Source organism: Thamnophis elegans, chromosome 6 (genome assembly GCF_009769535.1).
Source record: "Thamnophis elegans isolate rThaEle1 chromosome 6, rThaEle1.pri, whole genome shotgun sequence".
NCBI lineage: Eukaryota > Metazoa > Chordata > Lepidosauria > Squamata > Colubridae > Thamnophis > Thamnophis elegans.
In genome coordinates, this window is record NC_045546.1 from 39,478,811 (window position 1) to 39,504,974 (window position 26,164).

The window sequence follows — 26,164 nt, forward strand, 5'->3', positions numbered from 1 at the left end:
ATTACAGAGAATTGAAAAGAAAATTGAAATTATAGATCAAAATACAGAAAGTATGGGGACAGCGATGAAGTTTGAGGATAGAGCTGAAAAAATAACAGAGACATATGAAAGTGATAAGAAAATTGTTGACTCTGACAGCAAACTAAGAGTGGAGGGAAATGACAAGTGTGAAATACAGAAAGGAAAAATTGATGAACTGGATCTTCATTTTGGATGTCAGAAAACAAGATGAAGAAAGGAGAGAAAATTTGGCAGAAATAATGAGAGTAATCTCAGCAAAAGCACTAATGATAACAAAAGTGAAGCTGATAAAAAGAGCATATAAAGGGTTTTGAATTCTTACAAGGCATGCAATGAACAACAAGTTCTTAAAAGAAGTCCACATAAGACTTATCAAGAAAACATTTACAATACAGACTTTACAAATGGGAAGAGATATTGGACTACACTATCTCTGGAAGGATACAGGATGATGAAATGAAATGTCACAATAAATTTTAGTTAAATATAGTTGAATTTTGAGTGCAATGTACAACGTAATAACAGCTATAGTCAAATAAATGATTAATAATGATAACAGCATTTATATATACTATATTGATAATATGAAATTTTATACAATACTGTAAGTGAGGATCATGGAGATGATGTTGAAAAGCCTTTTTATAATAAACAATTTTATATAGAATAGATCATAAAGATGTAATATCATTGGATGACTTCAGGATGATGTAATAAAATGTCATAATATAAATTTACTTTAAATTTAATATGCCTTATGTTGAAAGGATGTAATAATATCTGGGCTTAATGGATGTTTAATAATTATATCAATTTGTACATAAGTATATTAGATTGATGATACTAATAATGGAGGGAAACATGGAATCGAAAACTATTAGAGAATGTTATCAATGCTAAAATAATTGAATGACTCAGAATAGGAGGAAGCATAATAACAATGTATACAAAGATATCTTGATTGTCAATATGTGAATTTTGATAAAATTCAAGTGAGGACTATGGAAAGGACACAGAAAGACTTTGTAACCAATCGACACACTGTGTGTAATTGAAGAGGCTTTTATGTTATATGTGTTCTGTGTTTGTCTGAAAATAAAAAATTTATTTTTAAAAAAAGAATCAAATCGAATAAAAAAACAGAGTTGGGAGGAAATCCTGGACCATTTCATACAAATGGTTGTCCAATCTCTTCTTTAAAACCTACAGTGTCAGAGCATTCACAACTTCTAGAGGCAAGTTATTCCACTGATTAATTGTTCTAACTGTCAATAATTTTTTCCTAAATTCTAGGTTGCTTCTATCCTTGATTAGTTTCCATCCATTGCTTCTTCTCCTGCCCTCGGGTGCTTTGGAGAATAGCTTGACTCCCTCTTCTTTGTGGCAACCCCTGAGATATTGGAATACTGCTATCATGTCACCCCTAGTACTTCTTTTCATTAAACTAGACATATCTAATTCCAGCAACCGTTCTTTTATGTTTTAGCCTCCAGTCCCCTCATCTTTCTTGCTCTTCTCTGCACTCTTTTTAGAGTCTAATTTGCTTCCTGTTTTGCTACTTCTGTGACAGCACTGTAGGAAACCATTCAACATATGATTCCCTGCTTACAATTTAAAATAAGACCGTCTATTCAATCAACTGTTGCACTTCATTACCAGGTTCTTTCACTGCATGTGTTTACCAGTCTATGCCAAAGGGAACATATGATGATCAGTTTGATGTGTCCCTCCTTTTATCTGATAGGCAATAAGAAGTGTATTAACTTAAATTTTATCTGTGTAGCAAGCCCAGTTCATTAGCAAGGCTGGTAGTCAATGCCATTCTAATGATTTAGACCTGGCAAGTTAATTTACGATGTTTAGTGCATTTCTACCAATGTCTGCCAGTCACTTTCTTTAATGTGGACTAGGAGAAAGGAAGTGGTTTTAGTCTGATGTGTGGAGTGTTAGAATCTGGCCTGGACAAGGAAACCACAGAACAGTTTATTCCTGCTTTATCAAGAAGCCCTTATCAGCACCTGTATTGTCTGTAGCTTGTGACTCATAACGGTATGGTGGCAGAGTTTGCACCATGTGTCATTCTATTTTCTGGATCAGGTCTGGGAAGATGTGATATAATAAAGTCCAGAGCCGTATGAAGAGCTGGAGAGAAATGTACTTTTAGACTTGCAAATTCTGTTAATGTACCTTGCCTAGGTTACATTACAATATTACAATAGAATTAGTTCCTATGGGAGTGCTTGCTATCTGGCCTTTGTTACATGTGTGGCAGAGGGCATGAAAGAAAAAAGGATACCTTTAACTGGATACTTGGTAACCCCAACTATACCCAGTTTAGTAGGGATGGAAATTTATGTGAAAATTAGAATGAAATTAGATGAAGCATTGACAAAGACTGGAAATCCACCCCCCTCTAAAATATCAATCATCTGGGCCAAATCAATTTTTGGTAAGGGATATAAGTAATCTGGGTCCCTTTGATAGCCAGAACAAAGGAGCTCTTATAAAAATTTGCTGTAGTCATTAGATCCGTTCTGAACAAGAATCTTTAGGGAAACTCTCCTGGAATTTATCATAATATGCAAACAGATGTCCTGAGACATCTTTTATTAAAATACTTAAGCACTGGAGCTCTACTCTAGGCATTGTGCCTAATCCAAAGCATAGCCTGGATGCATTGGCACTTAAAAGGGATATGCTGCTATCACATGCATTTTATAAGTTGATTTTTCCATTTGGTTTGAAAGGTAAATTTTATTTCTGAAATTGTCTTTGAAAACAAAATTAAAACCCTTTAGACAAGGTCTTCCCATGTGATTGAAAAGTGATATTTTGTTCCAAGTTGTCATGGGAACCAACATTGCATGTATACCCTTAGTATTTTCTATATAGATACACACAAGAGACAAGCAATAGCTATGTGGTTTTGTAATTCGAAATAAAAGAATATTAGAAATTGGGATTACAGATTGTTCCCACAATGATCAAATTGAATGAAAATCTGGATCTAAATAGTGCTTGATCTACTATTTAGTGGAAAGGAGAATAAGAAATATAAATAAAGTGATTAAAATGTGCTATTTAAACCTTGGTTGCTTACAAATACTTGGAAGGATTTTCTCCAAAGCTAAGGTAGAAATGGACTGGCATGGCTTAACTCTTTATTACTCCTCCCTCCGTCGCTGAAGCTTTGCTTTAGTTTCTGCTTGTCGACTTCTCCAGGCAGCAATGATTGCATCGTCATCCATTTCTTCTTCCTCCTTATGAGTGCTTTGTCTGTTTCTTGTTAAATATTTTGATGTGCTGTACTCTTTGCTTTCTTCCATATTTTCTTCTTTTACTGTACCCTCTTCAGATTTTGCAAAACTCTGGGTGAATTTTCTCTTTGCTCCAGATTCAGTCATGTCCAATCTGGACTCCTCTTCATGTTCTTCCAAGTGATACGATCTGGCTGAAGGTTTGGAGGATTCTGAGCTATAGGAGGATTTTGGGGTTCTAGAAGAAGATGGCTCCGGACTTTCCTCTGTAGAGTTTATCTCACTCACTTTTGATTCTGTAAATGAATACACCTTCTCTTCGTGTGCAGAGGCAGAGGAAAATTGGGAAGAGGTTCTTTGCAGTTTATTCTTATACTGATGGGTTGAAGAACTATTCATTTCTTCTCTCTGAGACCTGGAACTTCTAAAACTAGAAGCTTCGGCGTCCACCTTTCTGAAAGTGGACGAGTTCCTATATTTCTCACTACTGGCCTCAGTACAGTCCTGGTAAGAAGGCTTTTCTTCTGCTTTCAAACCTATGAGCCACTTGTTTACATTGTTTTCTACTTCTGACCTTATAACACCCCCAACCTTAGCAAATTGGCCTGAGAGAGAAGAAACTGTGTCACTGGAATTATTATCATCTGTTAATGGATGCCTAGGGCCACCATTTACATTTTCTATTTTTCTGTCATACAGATTTTCTCTTTTTTCATCTTCATCATCTCCCTTGATCTTTTTCTTCTTAAATAAAGTGCTACGTTTATTGTCACTGATAAGCTTCTCAGTTTGGTAATCTGACATCTTCTCTCTCATTTCTGTTTGCATCTCCCTCTCCTTTCTGCTAAGTTTCTTCAGATCTACCTCATCAGCAAAAAGACTGAAAAGAGGCTTGCTTGTCTGAGTTATTTTCCTGCTTGAGACAGAGTCCCCCATACTGACTGAAGTGTTACAAGATAGGATAGATTGAGTGTCAGCATACTGAGGGTCTTGATGAAGCAGTGAAGTAGAACTAGATAAAGGTAAGCCAGTTTGTGCTTTAAGCAGAGAGGACCTGTCATTTTCTACATGTCTATTTGGGTCACCTGACTTAACACTGGAAGACAATACTGATGGTGAACGAGACAACATAAGGATTTCATTTTGTTTCTGAGCAATAGTTTCACTAACAACATTGGCAATCCAATTCTGAATGCTGGTTATTGATATTGTATCATTTGGGCCAATGGATGGGCCAGGCACACTTGCTGACTTAGCGCTATGACTGCTTCTAGCCTGACAAAAAGATGAGTGATTGGTCTGCGTGCTTATTGCTGAAGCTGAATCCTCTGTTCCATTGACGGAAGCTGTTGATGGCCAAAAAACTGACAAAGGGATGCTTCCACTCATGGAGGTGTCTGCCTCCCAGCTACAGAGAGACTGGCTTTCCTCTAAAACTTTCTTTGAGTGTTCAAGTAACTCCGTTCGTCTCTGTTTTCTCCTGGCACAAGCGGAGTCCTCACCTTTGGTAAGTTCTACAATATCATCCTTATTTTCACTACCAACTTTCTTTTGGTGCCTAGTTTTCCAGGCTTGGTAGGCAGTCATATTGATATCTGACAAGCTCTTCTCTTCTTCCATAGACTCTTTATTTTGTTGGCTACTGTCTTCAGCTTTGGATTGCTCAACTTCTGAATCTTTTTTGTGAAAACCAAACTGGATTCTTTTGATCTTCCATCTTTCTAAGGCTGTCAACTTGTCTTTGTTTTTTTGGCAGAAATTATAAAATGAACTAGTATCAGACAATACACTTTCTGTATCTATATCCCTTTCTCTTGTTCCATTTTCAGATCTTGGATTCTCATGACTATATCTAGCTCTTGAGCAATATTTCTTAGAGGCTTCTTTTTCTATCTCCATCATCCTCTCATTCCACATATCCCAGCTACTTTCTGTAGACATAGAATCTGTACGCCCTCTTCTCATTCTGTTGATGCTACTTGCTTCCAGCTCCTGTTTCAAGATCCTGATCTCTTGGCTACTCACACTTTCAGTATCACTTGTATCATTTACGAGGCATGATTTTTGTCCCATGCTAGATTCCTCTTCCTTGGAAAACATGTAGCTTTCCAATTGGTACTTCTCATTTTGGCATTGCCATGCTTGGATCATTTGATCTACATTTTCCTCAGATTCTACTTGTCCTTGAAGTGATAGGTCTGAGGCCTTACTTTCTTCCTTCTTCTTTAAAATTTCCTTGTCAGGCAAGCCTTGTTTTCGTCTCCATTCTTCATAGAGTTCTTCTTCCTCCTCTTCACTGATAAGGGTAGGCTCTTTGGAAAACAAGCTCAACTTTCCCATAGAAGAGGCACTCATTGCACTTCCTAGGAGGCTTGTTGTGTCTTCTTCCTCTACCATGATAGAGTGGACTTTGGCTCCCACAATACTTTTAGAATCTTCTGTCTCAGATATCAGGGAACAACTTCCAGCTCTTATAACAGAACTTTGGTCATCTGCTGTGTCTTCGGAATCTTCTTCCTCTTCTCGTTCCGCAAGTAGCTTTTCATTGAGTTCTCGGAGTTGTTTCAAAAAACCATCATTAGGATAAATAGCTCTCTTCTTACGGATAGTCAGTAAAGCTTCTAATATTGTCATGTGATGGAAGATCATTAGATAAGCAGATACTAGCACCGCTGAGCGACTGACACCCATTTCACTGCTGACCAGAACTTTTCCTAGAAGTAAAATTATATAAATAATAATTTCAGAACCATATTACAGTATTGCTGCATGTTTAGTATATTTAGTATATTTTGAGCAAAAATAATCTGCTATTGTTAGGCTTCATTGTACAAATATCTAAAGCTAGAAACCAGATAAAATAAGTTAAATAAATAATGCTATCTCCCTACCACATGTTTTTATTTTATATATTATTTCGCTAAACTAAAAAAAATTAAACAGAACAGCATTAAAACATCAATATAACTTCAAAATAGCCAGCAATAAAAAAGAAAGGAAAGCCAAACTCTAAACATCATGAATACTCGTAAGTGGCCCGATCATTGACGAAGTTGAATGACAAATGTACTAGTTTTAAATCTGCTTGTAACCACATAGTAATTTTTCTTTTTTTTTTTTTTAAAGATAAAAATAACTGTAAAAAAATCCAAAAAAATAGAAGCTGCATTGTGAGTATCGAAGTTTATAAAAGCCATTTCACAAGTCATAATGAATCAATGTATGAAAGGTCTGTCTCCATTTCTAGGTCAAAACAGCATAAGGATGCAGTGGCAACATCATATTTTTTCTATATATTTCTGGTGTTCCATCCTCAGCCCATGAATGAAACAGTTTTCAGTTGTTCTTACCTATGATGGAAGTATTTTTCTTATTATTTTGATGCTGTCCAAGTCATATATGGCATATAAAAACTGCTAGGCTTTGTGATCAATTACCTCGGAGAGGAATCAGACGACTGCAGTGACTTAGGCAATAGAGACAGACAATCTCATAATGGTATAATTTTCTGTTGAGTCAACGGATGAATTCCTTCAATTCAGCAAATGGAGAAAGGCCCTGACTATGTAAACTGATATTGTATGCCTTATTTACCTCTGCAAGTTAATAATGCTTCATCAAGAAACTCTGCTGCTGGGCGGAAATGTTTAGCAATCTCCTCATCTGGGAAATCATCCACTTCAATGCCCAAGTACTGGATATTCATTCCATTATAAAAATCTGGTCCTGTATATACACCGGTGCCATGAGCAGCATTCAGGATATGAGTAATTCCTAGCCTCTTTAGCCGTCCTTTATTTACTGCAACACTCCTTCAATGCAAAGGGAAAAGACATTAGATCCCAGATTCTAACTGAAAACTAACTTGTTCCAAACAGTATCCAAGAGAAAATTGGTTAAGCCTGTTAGAATCTAATGATGAATTGATATAGTAAGTTTATGTCAGTCATAGTTTTTTGCCATAGTTTCACAAAGTTCACAAAGAAATCATTTAAAGCAAATAAGGACTCATGAAACTTAGATTGTATTTTAACAACATGTTTTAGCTTATTTGTTTCTTTGCATGCTGCCTTTTACTGTTGATGTAAGCCGCATAGTAATTTAAAACAACTATTTACATTAAAAAAAAAAACAGAATAGAGAAAGAAATACAGGTACACTTCAACTTACAACCACAATTGAGCCCAGAATTTCTGTTGCTTAGCAGACAGTTGACTGTTGCCCCATTTTATGACTTTTCTTGTCATTGTTGTTAAGGGAATCGCTGCTTGTTGTTATGTTAGTAACATGGTTGTTAAATGACTTTGCTTTGCTCAGAAAATTGCAAAAAGTGATCACATAACCATAAGCCACTGCAACTACCATAAACAGTGATGGGATCAACATTTTTTACTACTGGTTCTGTGGGCGTGGCTTGGTGGGTGTGACTTGGTACTCGTGGCTTGGTGGGCGTGGCAGGGGAAGAATACTGTAAAAGCTCCATTCCCACCCCACTCCAGGGGAAGGTTACTGCAAAATCCCCATTTCCTCCCAATCAGCTGGGACTCGGGATGCAGAGAATAGATGGGGGCAGGGCCAGTCAGATGTGGTATTTACCGGTTCTCTGAACTACTCAAAATTTCCACTACTGGTTTTCCAGAACTGATCAGAACCTGCTGAATACCACCTCTGATCATAAATATGAAACAGTTGCCAAGCATCTGAAGTTTCATCATGTGACCATGGGGATGCTACAATGAGTGTCAGTATGAAAAATGGTCATGTCACTTTTTTCAGTGCCATTATAACTTTGAATGGTCAAATGAATGAACTGAGAGTTCATTTAATAACCATACCTAAAGTTTCTAGGGTAAAATGGGTAAAAAAAACCAAACCCAAAATGTTGTTCTCAGGGTTCTGACCGATGGCCTAATTAAATCATGAGCCTCAAGCCAAGCTTCAAGAGAAACCAGTTATTTATTAGGAGTTTCATGTCAGCATGAACCAAGTGAAGCCAATTCTGACCTCACTTAATTCGTGCCTTGGCTCTAACCCTGCTTCCCCCTCCCCCCAAGTTGTGGTATCAGTCACATTCCCCAATGAAACTTTTTTGCAGGTTGTAGAAGTCACTTCCTTTGGTCACTGTGGTCACCCTGGAGATGACCTTGACATTGCTGGCTGGAAAGTGCTTTGTTTGGACTGAAATGCAAGTTCTCTGATACAGCTGTGAGGCTCGATTCCCCATCCCCCTGCCTATGGCAACCCAAGAACAGGTCAGGAATGCTTTGTGAGTTGACAATCATTTTGAGGCAGTACAAATTCATGAGACTAGGTAGATCTCTTGAAACAGAAATTTTCACTATTCAGGTAGTGCAGAAAAGGGCCATTTCCTACAGACCAGTCAGCCCTGGCTTATTATTGACATCAAGATGTGAAAAGAGCCTTCTCTGCAGAACCTGAAGAGCAGTCAGCCTTATATATATTAGGAAGAAACAGTATATTCAGAAGGCTGTAACCCTTTGTATTGGTCTCATGAGTTATTATTACTGTCCTCGATATTATGGGAAAAGAATGTAATTACATCAGGATTCCCCTATTTATCTACTGTGTTTTTGAAAGAAACCTGTTGTAGTTACCTTTTGAATGTAACTTTTTATTTCTATTGTATAATTTCCTTCGGTTTTTTTATTGTGATGGACAGATTGCAATTTAATATACTTAATTATTAATCTAACAATAGTGGTCATTTTCTATAACACAGACAGAGGGAGCCATCCTCTGAGAATCTTATTCAGACAGAAACATCTTTTTACTCACTTTTCTGCTATGAAGATATTTGGCCAGACTTCATCAATGGCCTCCATTGGTGATTCCAGATAGTCTTTCATAAGTGCTCTCTGAATGTCCATAACACATGGTGTATTGAACAGGCTAGTATCATCTATCTTTTCTTTAACTCGGTTATATAAATCTTCCATTAGCAACTGCTGTGCAGATTCCAGCATTCCTGAACATACAGTGTCTATTTTTACTTCCTTTGTCTTCAGCTCTGCAATGAACCCAGATTTTCATTTTCAAAACTACAACCATTTTTGTTTATCATTGACTGTAGACATTGACATAATTATTAGTTAATTATAGTGCCATGTAATACCTGTACCCAAGACAAATAATTCTCTATATGGATTTACTCAAAAATGTTGAGTTTCATCAATATTTAACTCACATTTGTTAATCACATTTCTCTGCAACTAGTTGTTGCTTCTTAATTGCTAGCTTATTGATGGTTACACTTTATTGTAAAAATTGCTTTGGTTTCTCAGGGCTTTAGAGAAGTACGTTTCAGTTAGGTGAATTGAAAGTGCAAAGTATATGTGTAAAAACTACATTTTGCACCTATGGAATTAACCTTCACCTTTCCACCCCTCTGAACCTCAACAAAATCATATTTTTAAAAACTTATAAATTTGGATGTATGACCAAAAGGCAACAATGGTATTTCTGGGGTCCATGGGCTAAGGTAGGCCTCTTTACTAACCCCTGGAAGGTTATTAATCTTCACTTTTTTTCTTTTCTTTTAAACTCTACAAACAACATCATTTTTTATAACAAATGAGAAAAACTAGTAATTTATCTTCCCATGGGGAAAAAAGAATTGAATAATTAAGAGACAATGAATCTGTAATTCTGCAGATGAGAAAGTACAGGCAAAATAAATTTGAATTAAACATGAAGTAGCTTTCCAAACAATAATTTTGTCATCTGCACCAAACATATAATGGTGCAATTCTTTTTGACTTTCTTTAAATGACAAAAATTCTAATCTCAAAAAAGATGGAAAATGAAGACAGAAAATTTTAAATGAAAAAGATCAAGGTTGGTAAGATCTGTAATCAGAATAGAAAGTGAATTTAAAAATGGCAATTCCTGACATAGACAGACAGACAGACAGACACACACACAATATTAGAAAGATGTTTTATGAAGGTCCTATGGATATTCTAGAATTCCTGAACCAAATTGAAAAGTAGCACAATTTTCAGTCCTTTTCTCCTTCCCAGTGCCAGCTGATTTATTTCTTCATATTCATATAGTTTGATTATCCTTCAAATCATACCTTCATTGATGATCTGTTTAGCAGCCACAGCAGATGATAGATGGATGGGTTCCATGAAGATGCTCTCAGTCTCTGCATCTGATAGCACTGAAAACCTGTCAGGTAATGAAAATGCCATAAAAGCAAGCTTTGGCAACTTCTATACTGTTATAGCTTTTCTCTACTTTTTAAAAACAGAGCAACATAGAAGAGATAAATTAGACAGGAGATGTTCTGATGTTTCCAGAGGGTCTATGTTTGGAGAGTTGCTTTCAGAAGCTACTCCAAATGACTATCTTACATATAATTGACATTTCTCTATAAATATTTCATCCTTATCTATGTTCCTTTCTCCTCAAATATACTAATATGAACAACTGCAACATAAAATCAATTTAAAAAAAAGAGATGATGTTTCTCTCCACTGTGTACTGACTTTTGCAGTGTGGAAACTTATTTGTAATCACATATTCATCAAAGAAAACATGAAGAAATTTCATTAAAAATATTATTGGTACAACTCCCACCTCACAATGTCAATCTTCATTTTGGTTTTCTCCTTTATAGGATGGGAGCAGTAACAGATTGTAGACAGTTAAAACTATAATTTATTCACTCAAGTAATTTATTTGGCTTCCCATCTCATGACTCAGGGCAGTGTACAGAAATTAAAATTCAAAGATTAAAGCAATAACCTGTGGCACTCAATAAATGAGACTTTCTAATCACAAAAATACATCAATAACAGGACCAGTCTAACTTTATGCTGAAACGTCTGGGAAACAGGTACAGTGATATTATAGGTGTTATGTGAAGAATATGTTTTAAAAAGTTGTATGAGATGGAGTTGACCATCTAAATTCATTGAAAAGAAGCTGGAGGCAAGTAAGGTGAAACTATGCCTTGCTGTCTCCATTTGATTGTGGAATTATTGCCCAGAATGCCTTTCTAATGGAAACCAATGTGGTGACTCATAAGAATAATCTTCCCTGTACTTTGCTGACCAATCCAAGTTAAAAAGTTGCCGAAGTCCCTTTTTAAAGTAGAAAAATGTATTTCTTTTCTATCCACTAGAGGGTCTCTGAGTTTCTGAATCTTGCAAACATAGCTGTATTAATCAAAAAGGGTTTCTATGGCAACTGGTCATGAAGCAGTTCATGTACAGCCAATTTTCAAGCTAATAGCAGCTAAGATGGCTAGAATAAGGAGGAAGTCCATGTGACTAGAGTTGAGATGTACAAATATTAGAAGGCTCCAGTTCCAGCTAATCCATATTCACATGCAGGGATTGGCTGTAGAAAAAGCAAGAAAAGAGAATATGCAAACATTGTCCTTCAGTTTCCTTTGTTAGACATTTGAAAGATTGCTCCATCTCAGGTTTTCATATTAGGCTCCTATTTATCTAAAAATCCAAGAAGGAATTTTACTTGCATTTTTCAAATGCTGGATGGTATGTTTCTGTTTTTCTATACTGGTATAATTACTTTATTTACCTTCTGATAGCCTCCAACGGATTTCTGGCTTTGTGTGCTCTCAAGACTGGAAATTACTTCCTGTTTTACTCCAGTTTTGCATCACAGAGCGAGGGAGAGGATTACAGAAAAAGAATATATGCAAACTGAATTCCGCTTAGAGCTTTGATCTCCAATGCTATCCAACAGCAGCACTGGCTGTTCCCACTCTCAGCTGAATCTTCACCAAGTTTATTTTTTTAATGGATTGGTGATGAAAAAGATTGCACTACAGGCTGAAACAAACCAATTGCAAATTTATCACCTTTTTAACTAGACCTCCCTCCATTTTACTCACTAGTTTACAATCAGGACACCCACAAATTCCAAGTCTGTGCCAAAAGTAGAATTGAACAGTAGCATCCAAACCAATCAGTGCTATAGAAAGATAGGTGCAAAAATAGCAGCCTGGGTGGGCTTCTGCTTCTGTCTCACGGATGTCAGAAGCACTTCTCCCAAGAATCCTTAGTGTTTGTACAAAACCTCTGTTGAATCAATTAAATTAGCAAAATAATGCTTGTGCTCTCGATCGTGGATTCTGAAAGAAGAAAGAACTCTTTAGGCCTTCTTCTTGGTAAGGATTTCAATAATGTGCTGGGTGAATATAAAAAGAGAGAGAGAAAAGAAAAAGTTCTACATAATGGGAGGTATATTGAGACTTATTTTGCATTATTTTTGTGAAACGCTCACCGGCTAGGTGAAGGGCTTCGAAGATAGTGTGCTTGCACTGCCTTCACATCAGGTTCTTCTCCATCAGGCACTTCCTGGTCCCTGTCTGAATCGATACTGCTTGCCATCACTGTTGTGGAAACCAGCTGAAATTGGGAAGAAAAGGATTGGCGGATCAAAATCAACAAAATCATAGAATTCCATAAGGAATCTCATTGGCTGAGTCATACAAAGTACACTATATATTTTAGAAAGAGGGGGGGGGGACATTTAAATGTTTATTATATGTGATGCTTTCTGTACTGAAGCATTTCAAACAACCAAGATCAAACTTTGAATTCTAAAGAATTAAACCATGGAATTCAGTCAAAGAAAATGTTTGTAACTATGTAAGGAAATGAGATTCTTCATGATTACCTTATCCAATGCAAAAGTCTATTCATTTCTTACCAAAAGATTAGTTGTGTGCTATCAGGTATTCACATAAATAGTAATAAAATATGGTGACATAATAAATCGATTTTCAAAACCCAAATCATATGTATGGTTCCTGCCAGTTCAAATGTTGCAGAAAATCAGGAGATTTGGGCTGCGAGGTCAAGATAAGCTTTATTTTGGCCAAAAGATCCAGACAGAGATAACAATTTCTAACATCTGGACAGCCTTCTAATCCAAACACATTTTTTTATATTGTATTCAAAGCATCAAAAACACGGAAATATTTTAAAGCATTCTTATTGGCTAAATTCCTTAATTCTAAGCAGAAAAGCATATAGGAAACACTAGTCTCATTCTGACATATGTGGTTAAGCTATATGCCTGACTCGTAGGCGAGACCTCTAACTGACTTGGCCTTCTTAGAACAGATATTGTGTTCTGACATTTGTATTTCCAGAGTTCAAGTTTCCGGTTCAAGACTCAGTAAATGTATAACAAAATAGAAGGGATAGATAAGGTCCCCAGGAGATCTTATAGTCTGACCCTGTTTCATGTTATGTCCAAATCTTGCTTTATGTCCTGCCTCACTAACCTCTTCTATAGAAGAGGTTCCATAAATTTACCGTGCCATTTAGAACCGGTTCTAGCTCCCTTCCCCCGCCCGTCCACACCACGCTTGCCCAGCCTGCTGCTCATTGGTTGGCTGGCTCACCAATCGCCCTGCCCGCCTGTAAGAGTCCTATGTAAACCTTAAAGTCTTAAAGCTGTCAAGTTTGAACATGCCTGGGTTTTTTTTCTAAAGGGTTAGGGGTGCAAGGGTCTTGTACCTTGACAGCTTTAAGACTTGTGTGCTTCAAATGTCAGAGTTTCTGAGCCAACATTTTGGTTGCTAAGCAAGAGCATTGTTAAGTGAGTTTCACCACATTTTACAAGTTGGCCACGCCCACCCAGTTACATGACTGCCAAGCCACTCCCATCCAGTCACATAACCGGCAAGCCACCCCCACAAAGCAGGCCACACCTACAGAAGAGGTTCTAAAAAAATTGAAACCCACCACTGCACAGAGTGTACGTTTGTGGGAGAATGGAAACTATTTGAATATTAAGTCATATTTCAAACAAATAGAAGCAAGCACTAAAAACATATAGGTACATTTTAATAGTTTATATGTTGCATTTATGTAAGGCTTCACGAGGAAGTTAGTAGTAGTTACAACTAACTACAGTTGTAGTGTAACATTTAGCAGGTCCATTTAGCACATTCAAAATAGCAATTTGAGTCTATTTCAAAATTTTGTATTTTTATAATTAATTTATAAATTATTCATTTAAAATATTTTATAAATTAAACATATTTATAAATTATAAACATATATATATATATTGTAAACATTTATAAACTTAGTTTTTCTTGTTTGATTACTAACATTGTTTTCAATTTTTGTGGTTTTGCCCATGGAATGTTACCAAACCTGTCACATACGCTTGACCTGGCTTTGCAACCCATAATAAAATGTTTGGAGACTGAGGTACTCTGACTACTCCTTAAAGAGACAAAACAAACTTTTTGAGAAGTGAAAGAAATCTTTAAAGACTAGTAATTCTCTCTTTACAGATTTTTGTCCAACACTATTAAAATACAAACATGATTTGGGAACACAAATTTCTGCATGTCTTCTCAGAAATACATTCTATTGAGTTTAATGGAATCTATTTCCAGTTAAGAAGAACTCACCTAAAAGAGAGCATTAAACAAAAAATTAAATATTTCCATTTTGAATTCTCTACCACCTCCCCAGTCTAAAATGGATGTCCCGGATCATGTTCTGACTTTAAAGGAATGTTATGAAGCCAGCGTTATTTCAGCAGGTCCCTTTCTCTGGATTCTGTGGCCCTTATAGAATTAGCTCTCCCACTCTAATCCCCAAAGCTTTGATCCTTATTTCCTTCTTCTGCAGTTCTCATTTTCGCTCCTTGCAGCTTTTCTGAAATGTCAAGAATGCAGCCAGGCCGCCACAAGCAAGGGTGGGTTGTTATTGCTACTTTGCTGTGACCTAGCAAGTCTGACCTGAGAAATTATGACAAGCTCAAAACAACTTACCGTTTATGCTGTGAACATGTGTATCCCTTGATGATAAAATTATCTTTTTTGAGAGTTCAGGCACAAATCTAAAAAAAAAAGGAAACTAATCAAAAAAGTAGGATCCAGGCAGTTGCCTTCTTTCCTCCTCGGTGATTTTTTTTGAAAAGGGACAGGACAACTGTGAGCTTCAAACTTTATCAGCCTTCTAAATATAACATCTCTAGGCACTGGCTGGCTGCTGGGTAATAGCAGGAGAAATGCCATGCCTGGTCTTTTAACTCTATCCTTTCAAATAAAGGAACAACTATCTGCAAAAAAGTTCCAAAGTTTCATGCCCCCCAAAAATTAATTTTATTATTTTTACATTCTTATGTCTGTTTACATGTGTCCCTTTGAGAATCAGGAACTAAAATTATTCTCTGGTTAAATATCGCCCTTTCCATCTGCCTGTTCCTCTTATTTTTAATGGGCTATTGCAGAAAAGCTAAGCTTCAAAAGGAAATGAGAAGTTGAATTGGGGAAAATAAGCAAAAGTCTTATGATACTTTAAAGATTAACGAATGGATTCTTGCAGTTGCTTCCTGGATTGCACCCACATAATGAGATACATGAAATGTTACCTAAGCGAGGAGGAGTGTTATACGTAGACACACAAAGCTATTTTTGAGGTTGAGGGAAGGAAATGAGGAAGAGAGAAATGCTGAAAAGAGAGGTGAGAGACATAATTATTTTTAGTTACTATAAAGCAGTGACGATTTTTGCACTAAAGTGTAATAAGAAAGTCTGGTCTACAGTACATTGGTTGGATAATCTCTACATAATATAAGGAATAGAGATCTGATATTATAATAATAGCCCCAAGGCAGTGTGGAATACAGAATATTAGACCCCCAGTTTCAGAAATTAATAGGAAAGAAGTTGGTTAAAACAAAATATCCATTAAATTTGAATAGATCATTTCACATTCGTATTCTATGCTTGTTATGAATGTATAAAATGGCAAATAAAATTTTATAAATTTCAAATATTTATAGATATGGAAATATATTTGTATACATTTATGCAAATATAGATTGGATAGTGCATAGATTTTTTTTTTGGATACCAGAAAAAATAGTTTAGTTATAAATATACCTACAAAACACATTCTAGTATAGTGGGTGGAGGAAGTCAGAAGTTTTAGTAACATGGAATGTAGCTACAATATTGAATAAGTAGAATATTGTAGCATTTCACTAGGGGAAGAAATAAATTAGATCACAATTCCATAGACAGTGCCTAGCATGAACTGTTTTTATTTCTCTAATGACAAGTAATGGCTACCTTTGAATCAGTACTAATAAAACATAAACATGCAGACCACAGTCCCAAAGATGCTTTTCCAAAAGGTAACAGGAGGCTTCCTCAAGTCTGAGAACAGAAGAAGCGTTTTGGATGAGAAGTGAAACATTTTCAAGGGAAAAATCCCCAAGAAAGTCCAGTTGCCCTTTGGAAAAATACTTTGGGGACATCCATAACTTGGATGGATGAAAATCTGCAGAGACATGCCATAACCCAGAGTGTTGCTTTACTGTAATTGTTCCTTTTGTGGTATCTGTACTAGCACATTTACTTGGCTGCTTGAGAAATCTGGCTTATTGCTGTTTTATTTATTTGTTTGTTTGTTTGTTCAATTTATATCCTGATTTGATATATCCTGAAAATTTTAAGCATCATAAACAGAGATCTGTCTTCATTTTTTCCTATAACAACAATCCTATAAGGTAGATTGGGCTGATAGAAGACGTAATTCTGAGATTCCACAGTCCTTGTCCAGCATGTTAACCACTAAACCAGGGTTTTCTAAACTTTTTGCATCACACGTCCCTTAAGTGTAATCTTAATGTATGATAAAAAAAAAACAGAAATCAAAATGAACACAAGTGAACAATGAAAATCATACAATGAAACGTTGAAAAATATGGTTTCATTATAACAATGGACACAGTGAAAGTTTCTTCACACCTCCTCTGGACTCTACACTTCTACTCTGCACGTCTCCAAGAAAAATACACTCTACACTTTGTGAAACCCTGCCCTAAACACCACTGATTCTTTTCTGCATGTTCTTTTGTTTACCAAAAGAAATTTGTAAGAGTGGCTTGTTTAACTGGGAGAAGGCAGAGCAACTTAGAAAGGCATTGTTTCCTTGGCCCTTCCGCAAGAGAATAAAAGATATGAAAACAAATATACTGTGTCACAACTTGCAATTCTTGTTAGAAAGGGTGAAAGGATAGAAGGAAGAGGGAGTGGAAAAAATCTAGGGCGGAAGTTAGGACACAGTACAAACTACAACTAGGAGGCAATTACTTTTTTCTTCCTTTCAACATTGGATAGCACTTTCATTAACACCTGCATTCTTGACAACTTGAAGAAAAGACTGGGGAAAGCAGAGGAGCCACTATGAAAGCAAACAAGGGGGGTCCCCTCCTTATTATAAGTGCAGGTGAGTGAGTCATGCTATTTTCCCACTATTTAGATCACTTGTAGGAGAGGGACAGGGAGAAGCATTACTTTGTCAGTAAATACTCATACATTTTCTTTAGTAAATCTCTGAAGTTTTACAGTATGATAAATGTCCACTTGTTACTGGTTTGTTGTGCTTCCAGGTGAATGCCTCTCTGTGAAGAGGCGATGTATCATTAGAAGTAATGGGCTAAAAATAGGAAGGTTACAAATGGGGAACTCTAATATAAACGTGAATGAAATAAGGACAGCGTACACTAAAAGCTTCATACCGAAGTTGAGGCCAGGGTAAATATCTATTAGCCTTCTGTTGCAAATTTGTTACTTTTCTACCCTTACTTAACCTTACCTTGTTTTCTTTTTTTTCAAATATGGCATGGAATATGGCTTTATGTGTATTTAGTGTTCAAATTTCCTGGAAATATTTCTAGGGACAAGCAATATAAATCTCTTTCTGGCTGTTGCTCTTCCTGGAGGTTACATTTTTAATGTTTTTGTTTTCGGATATGTTCTCTGTATTATAGTTGCTATAATGTGAAACAATAACTGTTTATATAGAACTAATTAAAATGGAAACAAAAACTAGTAAGGTTACTCTAGTATATTGCCTTGCCAAAGGTTTAATTTTCTCAATTTGTTACTCTGTACTGATATGGGGAAAAGAATAATTTGAAATGCTTTCCTAAATATGTATTGTCTTGCTATTTTTCTATATTATAAGAGGAATTTAGAGAGAACTCTAACATTAGAAAAAGAGATACTTTAAAATCATTCTTCATTGTAGCTTGGTTTACCCTAACCAGTATGTGAAGCCTCATTAGTAGAAAATGCATATTCCTAATCATGATATTGCCTTTGGAATTTTGATTTGTTATCTTTCCTCTCATGGCCAATATGACTATTACTTATTTCTGAGAAAATGTGATTCTTATTGTTAAAAAATGTCCCCAAGTGTGGTTTGGATGAAATGAGATATTAGTATAAACATAAAACTGCTTTATAATCAAGCAGAGCACATGATCTTGTTGTATTCAGGTCTTTTCCTGTGTAAGATTGAGATTGTCTTGGCAACGTTTTGGCGAGGTGTCACTCGCCATCTTCAGGCTGGTGTTTTTGGCTTAAAGCTTTGTATGCATGCATGCATGCATGCATGCATGTATCTGAAATTACTTTGTTCATCATGGGATAGATAGGTTTATCAATCCAAGAATGTGCTAGATACAGCTAATTTGGAATTGATTAAGTTCTTGTCAATTTCAAGCAGCTGTCCATGAGACCTAGAAGGTACTAATTAGCTAATAAAGATGACAAAGTGGAGTTTTTCACTTGCGGTTAGCACCTATTAAGGAAGTGCGATTTCACAATGAAAAGCTTGTAAAAATAGTATGTATCACTTCTGTGATACACTGTAGACACTCAAAAAGCTGAACAATATTTCATTTTAAGGCTATGTCTTCCAATTAAAAGAACAAAAGGAGGACCTTAGAGCATTCAGAATACTCTTCCTTCCTTCCTCAAGTTATCATCTTTTTAGCGCAGGCAATATAGACCAAAGGTTTTGTGGATTTTGTGCAAGTTGACAAGGGCAGTAGGTTTCTTGGCACCAGACTTTTCTGCTGGCATGTTTTGGGTGTCTCTGGCAGAAAAACATCATTTTTAATCCTGCTATCGGAGATTGGTTAACTGGAAATGTAAAAGACTGAACTTAAATATTTACTATTAATTACACTGTTGAGGTCTGGCTTGCTTATTATGATAAATTTGTGCTGACTTGATATTTGATTGTGGGGTTTACTGGCTCCTAGTCTGTTCTATTAAGAAGAATATCTTGGTTGAGAACAACTTTTCCCTCAATTCCACCTTTCTCTTCTTTTTTTCCCTTTTTTCCTTTTCTTCTTTGTTTTGTTTAATTAAATGAAGACAAGGGAAAAAGAACACAATAAACTCTTCTGCAAAATAGATTATAGCAGCAATGGATTGTTTCATTAATCCCAATTGTATACACCAGAGGTGTCAAACTTGCGGCCCATGGGCTGAATGCATCACATGCAGGCCACGCCCACGCCCAGTTTAGCAAAGGGGGGAAAGGTCGCAATACATCACATGACATCGCCGGGACCACATGAGTTTGACACTCCTGGTATAGATAGATTTTATCCCCATAATTCAGCTTCATATCTGTGCTACACCAGTGATTTAGCTTTCCTCTTCAGTTATTTATTAAAATGGAGGAAATCCAGTTTTTTTTCTAGTAAAGCAATTGGTTTGTAGGAACCTTTAGACAAATCTCTCATCCTTAAGATAAGTCTTTTTGTTAGATGAGGTCTAAAAGGTTAGAGGATCTTGCAATTGGATTGCACTTTCCCTGAGCCTTCAACTTTTTTCCATAGCTTTGCAAGTCCTTTGCTTTATTTTTGCCCTTCACAGAGTTATACAATATATTATACTAATATTAGACTAGTATGGTTGCAATAGACTAAGTTAAAGTGATTTTACTTCTCTGCCTTATTCTTTTTAAAGGGTCAAGCCAAAGTCCAAAGATTATATATTCTGTCACCCCATCTTATCCAGGCAGGTACACTTATTATAAAGGTACCTCATTATTTGTAATATAAATATTACAAAGTAATGTGTTATTACTATTGTATTTGCAGCAGATAGACATGCTGCTGGAGTGTATAGGAAAGGAAAGCATTTATTTTTAAGAAGTTGTCAATACAAGTGCCCACTCTGTCTTCAGTAGCTTTCCAAGTCTTTTTCATAAATTGTCTTTGCCAATGGCCAGTTATGTAGGCACACATATTCATTTTTCTGAGATGAAAGGGAGAACTGGAACTTTCACAGATTGGTCCAATATTGCCTAATGAAAATACAAATATTACCGTCCAAACTAAAGAATGTGAGAAACAGCACTTTGTTGACAACTGTACAAAGATCCCATCCGAGATATGTTTGCTTTTTAAAACTGCTCTATAGAAATGATTGGATAATATTTGGAGACTATAATATGGAAAACGCCCATGTTATACAAATATATGCAGGAAAACTGCAGGTTTTTCTATTTTAGGGGACTATGGCTACAAGTAGGCTATATTTATATCTTTTCTTTAAATAGAAATAATAGTTTGAGATATTATTTTACAACCAAATGAGTGAAGTTCCAATCAAATTGCCCAAAAGATCTCAGCAAATTTTAAATTGTTAAAATTTAATAGTCTAGTTAGTATGACTATTTCTTGAATTGTATTTTGGTTGTCTTGAATACTTGATATGATCAGCTACTTATATTCATGAATTGAAGGGACTCAGTGAAAACTATACCCTAGATGCTGTAATTATATCTTATATTATTATATTATTTTATTGTATGCAAAGTCCTTCACTCTAATTATATTGATAAGTATAGGAACTCCACACAACTTGATGTGGAACAACTGGTTGCAAAACATAAATGTACAATGTGAAATATGATCAATGAAAATTAATTTGCATTTAACACTCTATTGAATTATGACCTTTTAAAGAGATGGCAGTCATTTCTGCCTCATCTTAGAAATCTTGCAAAGTTTTGAATGTTTGATTATAGAAATACCTTCAATTGATTTCTTTTGTCCAATGCAAACATGCTTTCATTTGGAGATAGGGAGATAACATATATGTCAATTACTTTTTTTTAGGGAATAAAACAGTGCACAGGAACAGATATTTAGCATAAATATAAACAATATACATTTCTCAGTAAGGGTTTAAAATTTGTTGAGTTCCAAGTTCTGATGAAAAGAAGTTTCAAGTATGACATGGAATTATTTCTCTCTCAATTCTGAAACTTGTCCAAGGACAGAAGTTAATGTCAAGTTCAAGGTCAGAGGTTCAAAGATGGTCTATGTATTATTCAGATGACTCTTTTCCTCCTGATATTAAAATTTGTAGTAGCTACCATGTTTTGTGAAGGATAGAGGAAGAATGATTTCACCGATGATGAAGTAGATGCTTATCTTTGGGAAGGTTAAATTATACAAGCAGAAGTGCTTACATATTTGAGTACTTTGGCTTTAAATATATATTTCCTGAATGATGTGTCACAAATGATCCAGAAGATCCTATGTGAAAAATAAAAAATGTTATGTATGCTGGCTGTGAATTATATATTGTTTTCTTTTCTAATATTTTATAATTTCCACTATAATCTGTCTATCTTTTTAATCTATTTATAACATCTTATCTATAACATTTCAGCAAATAAATAAATAAATAATCATAGTAGACCATAAAGGGCCAAGTGGTAGTTAGATTCTCTGATATATAACAGCTCCTGATATTTTTCTGGACGAATCAGAGTTTAGCCTCCTGCATCTTCTCTTGTCTGACAGTGCTTTGGTTGCCTCAAAGTAACTTATTTTTTAGATGGAGATATGGCTTTGAGCCTGAAGGAAGACTATAATAAACCCTCAGAGGGGAATGGGACAACTTGCTACATTCAACTTGCTGTGGCAAACTCATTGCGGCAAACTCACCACGGCCAACTTGCAGCAGGCAAACTCACCACAGCCAACTCTCTGCAAGACAACTCATTGTGGAACAATTTAACAATTCCATTTAATTATTTTAAATAAATAAGCATTTATTATATTATATTTATTTATAAAATAAATAATTTTTACCATTCACATTTTGTTCTGTCCCTCCTTTTGCATCCTTTCTTTAATGATTCTATTTCACCATTTCTTTGATATTAGTGTAACTGTTATGCTGCAGCATGTTGTCCTGTGGCGAGGTGGCTGTGGCAAGATGGCCTTGGTGAGCTGGCTATGGTGAATTGTCACAGATCCCTCTGCTATAATAAGGACCTATTTTTCTGAATGTCTTATGTTACACTTATATGCACATACTCAACAATACTGAAACTTGACAACTGAACCTAAGTTGAATTTACTGTTGTTAAGTTTACATATAATGCATGCAGTTTACTTAGCTTTGACTCAGTATCATACATGAATCAAGTTATGTGGTATATTAAACTGTGGTTTACAGAATTCTGTGAACCCATCTAAATGTTTAAACTGTGTCTAAACAAATCACAACTTTGAATTACATATCGAAAATAAGACAGGCTCTTATTTTCTTTTGACCCCCGAAATAAGCACCTGGAATTATTTTTGAAGAGGTCTTATTATTTTTGAGGCCTGTGTGGTCACGTAATAGCTGCTCATGTGTTGCAATATTTTCAAGGAGGGCTTATTTTCAGGGGAGAGCTTATTTTAGCACATGCGCTCAAAAGCCCGATTGGGCTTATTATCTGGGGAGGTCTTATTTTCAGGGAAACAGGGTATGTAGGAACAAGTCTAATGATAGAGCAAGAAATGTTTGACTGGTTCCCACAGAACAGAGAACCCCACAGACTGTAAGCTGTTTTAAATTTCTCTTCCATTCTCTGTCTCAATGCTAGCTTTATGATTTGAATTTAAACTGAAACCAGGTCTCAATGCTAGCTTTATGATCTGAATTTAAACTGAAACCAGGTATATTATGTTTACTCAGAAAATGACTTATCTCAGACAATTGTGATATACAGAACATGAAACAAAACCTTGTGAGTTTTGTGCTGATCAGTTGATTAGGCTTGTAAAAGTCTGCCTGCTGGCACTGAATTCTAGATCTAAGGACTGTGAAGAAAATTACCCAGATACCTTGAAACATTAGGACATTTGTTACAATGTAGGGGCACATTGCAATCTACGTAGACCAAGGTTCTGCAAAGTGGTCAGTACAGAATCCCCCCAGGGGTGATGGGGCTATTCCAGGATTTTTTAATCTCCTTAAATATAATAATTAATCCCATTATCTGATTACTCATGTTGTCAGGAAATTTTATTAGGGTAAAGTGGGTGAAACTAGCATTGTAAAATATGTAACTGTGTTATGTATTGGTAAGGTGTGGAGCCAATAAAGGCATAACAAACAGAGGACTTTGATCACTTCCTTCTTGAGTCAGAGCACATTTTATTGCACTGAGTGAATACAGGGAAACACCCCCCCCAATGAAATCAGATTTTTTGATCATCATTTTTCATCTCTGTTTCATCTTTTACTCTGTACAATGCATATAATACCTTATGAACAGATTACTGTACATCAGGAGTATTTCTTCATAATTCTTTTTTCTACAATCCTTCCATTATTCCCATTATTTGTTTCAATATTTATTCATTACATTTTTATTAAGAAAGCAAAAATGGGATAGCGGCCCAAAGCTCTTTAACTAGAGCCACTAAGGGCCACACATCTAAAGTTATAAGCCAGAGCTGTCAAACTCACAGCTTGTGTCATGTGCCGGTTTAGCAAAGGTGGGGGAATCCTGATGTGTCATGTGACACCGTCGTGATGGCACAAGTTTTACACCCCTGTTATAAGCTGGTTAAAATTGTGACAACCTGGAAGAACTTGAAAATAAATACACATTTTTCTGCTGTGAGTGGAGGCATTAGCAACTATCATAAGAATTAATGCATGAGATAAACATTAGAAATATTCTCAAAACTGCTTGGGCCCCTCTTGTTCATCACACCAGCATTGGCATTTGTATGCAACCAAACAACATATTTGATTGATGGAAGGAGCCATGATGTCTTAATGGCAGCTGGAAGTTTTGAATATTTCTGCTACTTAACATATCCAGATCATGTAAATGGAAAGACTGCTGTCTCAGAGACTGCAAAGATGATGCCCTTGAATAGTGGCAAGGGATTAGTATTCTCAAATTGGGTAACATCCAACTACATTGAATAGAAATTCTCATGTTCCATAGTAATATTTTTAACCAGCTATTCTTTTCGTATCATAAGAGCCAAGGTGGCGCAGTGGTTAAATGCAGCACTGCAGGCTGACTGCTAGATCAGCAGTTCAGCGGTTCAAATCTCACCGGCTCAGGGTTGACTCAGCCTTCCATCCTTCCGAGGTGGGTAAAATGAGGACCCGGATTGTTGTTGGGGGCAATATGCTGACTCTCTGTAAACCGCTTAGAGAGGCCTGAAAGGCCTATGAAGCGGTATATAAGTCTACTGTTATTGCTATTATTATTGCTATTTATAATTTTTAACTCAAAATTCTCTCAGCAGAACTACCGTGTTTCCTTGAAAATAAGACTAGGTCTTATTTTCTTTTGACCCCCAAAATAAGTCCTTGGCCTTTTTTTGGGGGGGGGGGAGGTCTTATCATTTTTGAAGTGCAGGAGGCAATGATCGTGGTCACCTCATGGCTGCTGCTGTGTTGCAATATTTTCAAGGAGGGCTTATTTTCAGGGGAGGGCTTATTTTAATGCATGCACTCAAAAGTCCAATTGAGCTTATTATCTGGGGAGATCTTATTTTCAGGGAAACAGGATTGTAGTTTGGTTTGTTTCCCAGTTTCCTTTCCTTTCTGCACAGATTGGTGTTACATGCAAAAAATGAACAATTTTTTTTCCAATAATTTTATTAAGGGCTGTGTTAAACAGATAAAACATAACAAAAACATAATAAAAATGCATGTAATTTTTTTTAAAGAAAAAAGACATAGAAAGAAAAGGAAACTTTGTTTACTGTATATTCAATATTAATAATTTACCCCTGTATAATAAAACTATACATATATATATATATATACATACATACATACATACATACATACATACATACATACATACACATATATATATATATATATATGTTATATTTATGCTGATAAATAAATAAAGGGAGACTAGTATAGATCTATTTCAAGCTATTTAGCTCTCATCAGCTAGCCATACCCAAGTTTTTGGGAATCGAACCTGTGCTCTATTGCCTCCCAGGCAGGGAGTTAACCATTTGAGCTACAGAGAACGACTCCTTTTATCAGCCAGCCAGGGTGGGAGGTATATACTTAAAGTCACAACCCCTGGTATGCCCAAGTATGGGAGGAAGGTCACACTTCCACTCTCTGTCATTAGGCTCGTCACAAGAGTCCATCCAGACAGAAACCCAATATTTTTTACTGTTGCCTTTTTTGTTACATTTGTTATATTTATGCTGATAAATAAATAAAGGGAGACTAGTATAGATCTATTTCAAGCTATTTAGCTCTCATCAGCTAGCCATACCCAAGTTTTTGGGAATCGAACCTGTGCTCTATTGCCTCCCAGGCAGGGAGTTAACCATTTGAGCTACAGAGAACGACTCCTTTTATCAGCCAGCCAGGGTGGGAGGTATATACTTAAAGTCACAACCCCTGGTATGCCCAAATATGGGAGGAAGGTCACACTTCCACTCTCTGTCTTCGGCTCGTCACAAGAGACCATCCAGACAGAAACCCAATTTTTTTTTTTACTGTTGCCTTTTTGCTACATTTGTTATATTTATGCTGATAAATAAATAAAGGGAGACTAGTATAGATCTATTTCAAGCTATTTAGCTCTCATCAGCTAGCCATACCCTATGTTGGGAATCGAACCTGTGCTCTATTGCCTCTCAGGCAGATGTGTTAACCATTGAGCTACAAGGCTCAACTCCTTATCAGCCAGCCAGGGTGAGAGGTATATATTTAAAATCACAACCCCTGGTATGCCCAAATATGGGAGGAAGGTCACACT

At 36.1% G+C, this 26,164-nt stretch overlaps 2 protein-coding genes across 2 annotated transcripts in view; one reads left to right on the plus strand and one right to left on the minus strand.

Annotated features, from left to right (window-relative positions):
- Positions 1-3,005: 3,005 nt before the first annotated feature.
- Positions 3,006-12,673, minus strand: DUSP27 (dual specificity phosphatase 27, atypical). Its single transcript, XM_032220010.1, has 5 exons — positions 12,555-12,673; positions 10,375-10,469; positions 9,075-9,306; positions 6,873-7,090; positions 3,006-5,992 (listed from the first exon to the last, which is right to left on the minus strand). Exons 1-5 carry the CDS (start codon positions 12,659-12,661, stop codon positions 3,186-3,188), a joined length of 3,459 nt encoding a protein of 1,152 aa, XP_032075901.1. The 5' UTR covers positions 12,662-12,673; the 3' UTR covers positions 3,006-3,185.
- Positions 12,674-17,360: 4,687 nt separating this feature from the next.
- The window catches only part of GPA33 (glycoprotein A33), a 35,417-nt gene continuing 26,613 nt past the window's right edge, over positions 17,361-26,164 (plus strand). Inside the window, exon 1 of the mRNA XM_032220210.1 lies at positions 17,361-17,539. Within this exon, the coding sequence (XP_032076101.1) occupies positions 17,497-17,539 (43 nt within the window). The 5' untranslated portion in view covers positions 17,361-17,496. The remainder of the gene's footprint in view (positions 17,540-26,164) is intronic.

Coding starts and splice junctions, on each gene's coding strand:
- DUSP27 (XM_032220010.1), bottom strand. CDS start 12,661: ATGGCAAGCAGTATCGATTCAGACAGGGACCAGGAAGTGCCTGATGGA. Junction 10,470..12,554: donor CGAAGCCCTTCACCTAGCCG/GTGAGCGTTTCA, acceptor ATTACCTGACAG/GTTTTCAGTGCTATCAGATG. Junction 7,091..9,074: donor AATATCTTCATAGCAGAAAA/GTGAGTAAAAAG, acceptor TTTGCATTGAAG/GAGTGTTGCAGTAAATAAAG.